The 8,905-nt window shown below is 45.6% G+C and overlaps 1 protein-coding gene across 1 annotated transcript in view; it reads right to left on the minus strand.

Annotated features, from left to right (window-relative positions):
- The window catches only part of NQO2 (N-ribosyldihydronicotinamide:quinone dehydrogenase 2), a 15,886-nt gene extending 7,803 nt beyond the window's left edge, over positions 1 to 8,083 (minus strand). The window contains exons 1-3 of the mRNA XM_040460480.1: positions 7,881 to 8,083; positions 2,897 to 3,039; positions 545 to 709 (exon numbers count right to left, since the gene is read on the minus strand). Of these exons, the coding sequence (XP_040316414.1) occupies positions 545 to 709; positions 2,897 to 2,903 (172 nt within the window). The 5' untranslated portion in view covers positions 2,904 to 3,039; positions 7,881 to 8,083. The remainder of the gene's footprint in view (positions 1 to 544; positions 710 to 2,896; positions 3,040 to 7,880) is intronic.
- Between the last annotated feature and the right edge of the window lie 822 nt (positions 8,084 to 8,905).

Below are 8,905 nucleotides of genomic sequence, written 5' to 3' on the forward strand. Positions count from 1 at the left end.
GCAAGAAAATTAGTAGTGGCTGGATACACACCACAGAGGCACACAGAGAGGCACACTTTCTTCATGCAGAGAAACAAAAACCAGCTAACAAGAACTGTGCAAGGTCTGTATGAAGAAAACTTATAGAGATCCGTCAGGTTGAAAAAGAAGATGTGAGGAAATGAAAAGGCACACCATTCTCTTGGATAAATAAAAGTTCACCTGTAACTGGATTGGGATCTCAATGAAAATATCGTCTGATTACTTTTGAACCTGGAAAATTAATTCAAAAGATTTTATAGACAAGTCAATGAGAAAATGGAGAATATGCCCGTAATTGCCTTATACAGGACAGACCACCTCTGGAGGGATACAGAGAAAAGTGGGTACACTGGTGACCTTGAGGGCAGTGAAACTAGGTGGGTCGGGGCCAGGGATGGGAAGACCTGCCACATGGACTCTTTAGACTTGAGAATTGGGTATCATGGGCAATGGTAAGTTTTTTCAGAACATTTTTTCAATTAACAAAATAGAAGAAAGTTAAAACGTTTAGCCCCTGACTCACCAGTGATATCTTTCCTGGTGGCCCTCGGCTCAAAGTCCATGGCATACAGGTCAGAAACGGTGACAGTGCAGCCCTGCGCACCAAGTTCATCCACAGCCACTTTCTTTAAGGATCCATTGAAAGACCTGGGTTCTTGGTGCGCATAGACAATGAGAACTTTCTTGCCTAAATTGGAGAAGGGTTTCTCTTGAAGAACAATTCCTCTTTGTCAAAATTCCATGAAGACTAAGACAAAAACGAAATGTATATGTGCAATACAGGCTGAAGTTAAGAAATACCAACCTTTTTTAATGGATGACAGTTTTAAAATAATGAACATTTTTTAAAAAAATCCAGTTTTAACGTCATTGCTTGAGCTTACTAATACATAGATATAAAATGGGTCATGATTCCTCAAAAATAACACCACAAATTTAAAAGCCCAATCTACTGTGGTTATCCTCTATAAGAGGTTTTAGCCCTATTTTCCAACATCAAAATAAAGCCACCATAACTGGGGGCACCTGGGTGGCTAAATGGGTTGAGTGCTGACTCTTGATCTCAGCTCAGGTATTGATGTCATGATCCGTGAGAGCGAGCCCTGAGTCAGGCTCTGTGCTGACAGTGAGGAGCCTGCTTGGGATTCTCTGTCTCTCTCTCTACCTCTCTCCCTGCTCACTCTCTCTCTCTCTCTCTCTCCCTGTCTCAAAATAAATAAATAAACATTAAAAAAATTAAAAAAAAAAAAGAAGAAAGCTACCATAACTAACCTCTCACGCTAACCCTACTGGGCTGGCATCAGCTACTGACACACAGTTCTGCTTCTTTTTCCTCCACGGCCACTGAAATGTGACATGTAAACAAAGTATGGAAATCGGACCCCTAATCCCAGAGGGAGGCAAGGCCTATATGGAATCTGCTCTGGGTGGCTAAATTGATGACAAAAAGGTTCTAAGGAGAGTCAGGTCTTAAAGGTCCTGGATGTGTCATTAATACCAATATCCTCTGAAGCAATATTTCCTTCATTCAGAAGATTCTGTGAGGTTAGGTACTGGTTTCTTCTGGGAAACAGCTTTGGCCTGGTAATGTCTAAGGCAAAAATGTTTGAACTCCTGATTTAAGTTTTTCAGTTTAGGCCCTTAAGGAGCACATACAAATGTTATTTGAAGCAGACAGTTTGGGGGCATTTAACTGGGTGTAAAGGTTGAATTCCATGAGTTAGGTTAATGGTTAACATTATTGTTACACAGGAATTCTACTAATAGATCCAAACAAAATAATCTCCATCAGCTGTTCTCAAGTAGGGGCAGGTTTGGCTCCCAGGGGACAGTTGGCCATGTCTGGAGACATTCTGTGTCATCACAGCGAGGGAAGAGGGTGCTGCTGGCATGTAGTAGAGAGACACTGGAACTGCTGCTAAATATCCTACAAAGCACAGGAAAGCACCACACCAAAGGATTATTTGCCTAAAATGTCAGTAGTATTGAGGTTAAGAAACCCTAATCTATGCCATAAGACGTAAAATAAGGTACATTTTTATGTTCTGAAAAGATTCGTATGTCATACTGTTGACAGAAAAAAAGCTGCAGAATGGTGTGTGTGTGTCTGCATGTGGTGAGCAGGGACAAAAGTAAAAATTAAGTCATACTGAATTTTATTTTACTTTTTTGAGTGCTTATTTATTTATTTTGGGAGAGAGAGAGAGAGAGAGAGAGAGAGAGTGAGGAGGGGAGGGGCAGAGAGATAGGGAGAAAGAGAGAATCCCATGGGGCTTAATCCCATGGACTTTGAGATCATGACCTGAGCTGAGATCAAGAGTCAGACACTTAACCGACTAAGCCACCTAGGTGCCCCTGGTCATATTGCATTTTAAACCACAGTTACTCCTGGGGCTCATTCACTCAAGAAGTATTTATTGAGGGGTCCCAAGATGGCTCAGTAAGTTAAGGGTCTGACTCTTGATTTTGGCTCAGGTCATGATTTCACAGATCATGAGTTCAAGCCCCGTGTCAGGCTCTGCACTGACACTGTGGAGCCTGCTTGGGATTCTCTCTCTCCCCCTTTTTCCCCCTCTCAAATTAAATAAATACATTATTAAAAAAGTATTTATTGAGCACTACTACAGCCTGGGGATCATTCCAGAGGCTAGAAGCAGAGTAAACAAGATAAGCATGGCCCTCACTTCTAGTGGGGCTGAAATGGGCAGTAAAACGAGGAAGAAAATACAAAACAAGATAATTCCAAATAGTGATTCATGTTAAAACATGAAACAAGTTTTATACATTTCAGTCTTGTTTGGATTTTTATACATATTCAATTTCTAATTAAAATTTGTATTTAAAAATGTTTAATTCCCCCATAGCTAACAGTCACCTGCCATGTTCTAAGAAGTTGGATTCTTCCCCTCTGACCACTGCCAAAGGGAGGGTCTGCTGTTAATCCTGGGCACAGAAGGATTCGCTGTGGCAAGCCCCAGGCTTTCAGCTGTAGTCACTCTTCTCAGTGACCCTGACAATCTGGAAGAGAAAACAAACACTTGAAGGACATGGGGAGAGGTAGTGGTGAGGTCCATGTACCAACTCCAGGCCTCATGAAGGACATGCAAATGTGTCTGGGGAAAAAAAAAAAAGCCTTCTCAGCAGGGGCCACCTGGAGATTTAGGCCTCAGAGGACAAAGCATGCAGGGTGTCAACACCAGTACTTTTTTTTTTTTTTTTTTTTTGAGAGGACCCAGAACCTTCCGTGAAGGCAGCCCTAATGAACAGGTCCTAGAAAATGAGAATGACAAGAAGCAGGAGGCCGGGCCCTGTGTCCTTCCTCCCTCCCCCTCTCCCACATTTTCACTTACTACAAATAATCAACACAGCTGAACAGACAAAGGTCAGGAGTACAGGTGAGAAATTCACAGCTACCATGTCTACGTGGTCTGCAAAGTGCCAGACAGAGTACACACACATGGTGGCCAGCACAGAATAAGACTCTGGAAAAATGTCAGTTCTCCCCAGAAAGCCTCAAAGGCACAAGAGAGACCTGAATCCTACTCCTGGCTAGCCAACTCTGAAATAACTGGCTTCACTCTGGGAGAGACAAGGTATCTCCAACAAACCTACTCCCTCTGCCCCCAAAAAACAAACAAACAAACAAACAAACAAACAAACAATCCACAGCCTGTAAGTCAAGGTCAGTGTGGAGATGCTGTATGATATGTGCTGTATCCACATGACAATTTTAACATATCAGTGCATCTTTTTTTTTAAGTTTATTTATTTATTTTGAGAGAGGCAGAAACAGCGTGAGTGGGGGAGGAGCAGAGAGAGGCGGAGACAGAAAATCTTAAACAGGCCCTGCACTGTCAGCACGGAGCCTCGTATAGGACTCAATCTCACAAAACCCGGAGATCACGACCTGAGCCAAAATCAAGAGTCAGAGGTTTAACCAACTGAGCCACGTAGGTGCCCCTCAGTGCATCTTTATAGTATAACAAAAAGAACAGAGAGACAGAAATCAGGTTTATCCATGGCTACAACTGGAATCTGGAGCAGAGCCCGAATTAGCTTCTTCCTGGCCCTTGCATACCATACCTTCAGCTGTCCAGGAGCCCCAGGTAAAGGGCTGAGATATGCAGAACACTGTGAAGAAGTGGAAGTGGGTTGCAGGGGGATGAACTCTGCCCCAGGTTGGGTGTCCTGGGGACAGAAAGGAAAGGAAGTTTAAATAATTGTGGCTGGAGGTGAGTTGAGGGCAGGCAGGGCACTTAAACTGGAGAGTGGGCAAACAGCTCTGATCAGACAGAGGGTGGGAACTCCAAACACCATCATAAACTCAATGGTAAGTTTAATCCTTGCCCATTTCTTAAATTGACTGCTGACTGAACAGTTAGAAATCTGCCTCTTTGGCTACCCAACATCCCCTCTTGTTTTTTTAAGAACAGTCTCTGAATTTAGTCATGTGTCAATGTGCCCAGCTAATGACTACATTTCCCAGTCTTCCACTTAGGGGTGGCGAAAGAGGTGAAGCAGAAGCCATTAGGGGTGGCTCTTAGGACATATCCTTGAAGGGGCTGCCTCAGGGGTGGGGAGGATGGAGGTACCATTTCTGCCCCTGCCATTGGCCTTCATCTGAGCTAGACTGTGGAATGACAGCTAGGGCTCAATTAGCCATCTTGGTATCATGGGGGTAGAAGCTATAGACTAAGGATGGTAGAGCAGAAAAACAGGAAAGGAACCTGGATTCCAGATCCTTTCTTGGAGCCAGGAGATGGTTCTGAATTGCCAATTTTCAGACTTCTTTACATGGGAGATCAAACTCTGAATCCTGTTTAAGCCGTTGGAGTTGACTCTCCATTAATAGCAGTGAATGGGACACAATTCCAACGTATGCATTCATTCAGCTTGGACCTACCCTCTGGCCAGGTACTGCACTAGGTGCTGAGGCTACAGCTGTGAACAACATAGGTGAGGAGAATGGAACTTTATGGGGGGGGGGGGTGCTGGGCACACAAAGGAAGGAAGCAGGCAAGGAGAGGCACCTGGGTGGCTCAGTCAGTTAGGCATCCGACTTCAGCTCAGGTCATGATCTCGTGGTTTGTGAGTTTGAACCCCCCACATCAGGCTCTGTGCTGAAGCTCAGAGCCTGGAGCCTGCTTTAGATTGTGTCTCCCTCTCTCTCTGCTCCCCAGCCCCGCCCCCATTCATGATCTGTCTCTCTCTCTCTCTCTCAAAAAATAAACAAACATTAAAAAAAAAAAAGCAGGCAAGGAAAGCAACCATAAAATTCTAGATAGTGATAAGTACTACTAATAATGCTAAGTGACAGCGATAAGAAAATAAAGTACTTTTGTGGTTAAAATGGCAGGGGTACATTTGTTATTTTAGATAGGATGGTCCAGGAAAGTATCTCTGAACAGGGATGATGATATGGACTCAGTCATGCAAAGATCAGAGGTTCAGGCAGAGGAAATGGCAAGTGTAAGGCCTGAAGTAGGAAATGGCCTGGCGTGTTCATCTGTGGTTTAAAAAAAAAAAAAAAAAAAAAGAAAGGAAGAGTTGGATGGTGGGAGACATGGTCAGAGAGGTGGGGTAGGGTCTGTAGACCAGGGGCAAGGATTGTACTCTAAGGCTAACAGAAAGCCATCAGAGCACCTTAAGCAGGAGAATGACTGGAACTGAGTACCTTTTACAAGGTCATGTGTGTCACTGTAAGCTCAGGGAACACCTTATGCTGAGATCTCATTTTGGTCTGGATAAAATGCTTTTAATTTCAATGCCCATGGCAAGGCATCCCTTCTTCTGTATCCCCAGGCCTCACCATTCCCTGCTGTTTTGCTTGGCCCAGTTTATGTATTTACATCACATGCCCAGCCGCTTGAGGCACTTGTTTGTGACTTTCCTCTCATCCATTCTCCTATTTGTGAGGATTAAGAAACAGGCCAAAGAAGTAAGCAACTTGTCCCAAATTACAGAAAAGACTCAAAACCAGACTTTTTACTAGCTATTCAGTGTTCTTTACTCTCGGCTCACTCAACTCCCTTAACACCCCCCTCAACAGCAGTAGTATTCTCCTTTGTTAGGAATGATGCACTTACCCAAGTGGAAAAAGGAACCCTGTGGTCTGTGAAAATTAATAAAGGGAAACCTCATCTAAAATGGAATCAGGACACCCTATAGAGGGGCCTCTCACCCACAAACTTTCCCTCACAGCTTATCTCACATTCCTGGACAGGAAGAAGTTCTCTTTACAACCCAGCAGGAGGAAGAATGATTTTCTTTCTCTTTGGGGAGCAACAGCCTAGCCAGTGAGAAACTGCTACGATTCAGCCAATGAGAAACCATCGCCATCCTGAACTCTTCACTTTCTTCCAATAGAGGAAAAGCAGCCCGTCCCAACTTCCTCCTTTGTCTTTGTAAAGTAGCATGCCTCTCCTTTGTTCTCCAGACTGACCTATGGTTTGCCACAGCTTGCCTGTCTCAAATTGCAATTCCTCTGCTATTCCCGAATAAAGTCATTTTGCTGGTAAAATAACTAGCTCTTTTTTAGGCTAACACGTTATAAAACTAGGTATACCCACCTCTGATATTTTTTTGTGTATATTATTTCACTTTAATCAGCACCCAGAAGCTATTTCATAATGTTTTCACTTGATTTTTGAGATGTTTAATAAAAGCAAACGTCATTTAGAAGGCAGTTGGAAGCCAGCAGGAGTAGCCCTCACACCTATGGCTGGGGCAACTGCAGACCTAAGAGGAACCTTGCACATAGGTATCTACTGCCCTAGCAGGAGGAAGAAAGGTTTCCTCCTGCCCCCGCAACAGCCCAGCCAATGAGAAGCCAGTATTCTTGGACCTCCCACTTTCTGCCAATGGACTTTCTGTTTCTAACAGCCTTGCCAACCTGCGCTCTCCCAGCCTTCCTCCCCTTTCTTCTGGGGACTTGTCTATGACTTTGCCTAAGCTTGCTTGTCCCAGATTGCAATTCTCCGCAATTCCCAAATAAACCCATTTTTAAAAAGTCTATTCTTTTTTTTTTAATGTTTATTTATTTTTGAGAGAGAAAGAGAGAGAGATGGAGACAGAAGCAGCTTCAACTACCAGCCCTGGAACTCACCAACCAAGAGATCATGACCTGAGCCAGAGTCGGGAGCTTAACCAACTGAGCCATCCAGGCGCCTCCAAAGGCGATTTTGCTGGTAAAATAACTATTATGTTTCTTTTTAAACTTAATATTTCCTACATGCCTCTTTCCATTTAGACAGGCTCCAGAGCCGGTTGTTAAACAGCTACATAACATTTCAATATGTATGCATGCCCATTTGTGATCATTTCTCTCCCTGGGCACCTAAGTAATTTCTCCTACCTCCCCTCACCCCAACTATAAATAGCACTGGTATTGTTTCATACACACTCTTCTTCCCGCACTTCTTTGGCTAATCTCAGAAAAACAAAAAGTTAAAGATTACTTTAATAGTTTCTGCTACAGACTGCCAAGAAACCCTTGGCAAAGGCCAAGCCAAAATAGAGGCGGGCTCCCTGCGGCCAGCACAGCCCCAGGCGGCGCCCCTTTGGCCTAAATGATGGCACCTTCCCCCCTCCCCCGTCCAAACTGACCTTGAGCTGCCCTGGTCAGTTTGGGCAGCTCGGGACCCGCAGGTAATCACACCACGGACCTCCTCGAGTAGAGGAGAGATTATATAAAACGATTCTGCTAAGCGTTTATAACCGGACCTATCATGCAGTAGGGCTCAGGAAGAGATTCGTACGATCCCAGGGTGGAAACGAGGAACAGCCTGCGAAGCCGACAGCAGCGCCCTGTAAAGTGCCCCTCCCAAACACCCGCACCCCGGCGAGTGAAGGCAACTCACTCTGCGGGCAGCGTAGGCTTCGGAGAAGCAGCGGCAGGACTCAGCCCTCCGCCTCCGGGAGCGAAGCTCTGGGCTTCCGCGCCCAGGTTCCGGCTGCGCGGGGCCACGCACTCGCACTCGCACGCGCCCGCCCGGCGGAGAGTCGCGGCTGCGCTCTGTGCTGCCCGGACCGCGTGGACTGGAGCGGGCCCCGCAGTTCTCCCGAGCCCGCCACTCCCTCATCCCAGCCCTCTCCCGGCGCCCCGCCCCGCGCGTCCCACTCTGGGCCCCGCCCTCGTCCGGGCCCCGCCTGGATGGCTCAGGCGGGTGCCCTTCCCCACCCTCGGAAGACCTCTGGCTTCCGAACTGGACGTAGGTAGTAGGTGGCGGGAAAGCCCTCCTGCCCTGTGTCCCTTCCTTTCTCCATCTCTAGGTAAGTATCCAAGTAAAACATGAAGGTCCATGGCGTCATGCATAGCAATAAAAAGCCATGAACACCCAACAGCCTGTGAGACTCCAGAGAATTATGCCGAGTGAAAAAAGCCAATCCCAAGAGAGTTCCATGCTGCATGATTTAATTTATGTAACATTCTTGAAATGACAAATTATAGAAATGGAGAACAGATTAGTGCTGGCCAGGGCTTAGGTAGGGAGTGGCTATAGGGGCAACAGGGACCCTTGTGGTGATGGAAATGTTCTCTGTATCATTGCCAACATCCGGTGATATTGTACTGTAGTTTGACCAGATTTTTTCATTGAAGGATCCTCAAAAAGGACACAAGGGATGTCTCTGTGTTGTTTCTTAAACGCATGTGAGTCTGCATGTTTCTCAAAAGAAAAAGTTTAATCAAAAAAAAAAAGAAGAAGAAGAAGGAGAAGGGGGGATGGGGAGGAGGGAGATGGGTGGGAAGGGGAGGGGGGGAAGGACAAAGAGGAGATTGAGAAGATTTAAGGCCTAGGATAGCCCTTAGAAGTCAGAAAGGTATATGAACCAGAGCCTGTGTGTGTGTGTGTGTGTGTGTGTGTGTGTGTGTGTGTGTGTGTGT

Source organism: Herpailurus yagouaroundi, unplaced genomic scaffold (assembly GCF_014898765.1).
Source record: "Herpailurus yagouaroundi ecotype Mexico unplaced genomic scaffold, PumYag 250, whole genome shotgun sequence".
Lineage (NCBI taxonomy): Eukaryota > Metazoa > Chordata > Mammalia > Carnivora > Felidae > Herpailurus > Herpailurus yagouaroundi.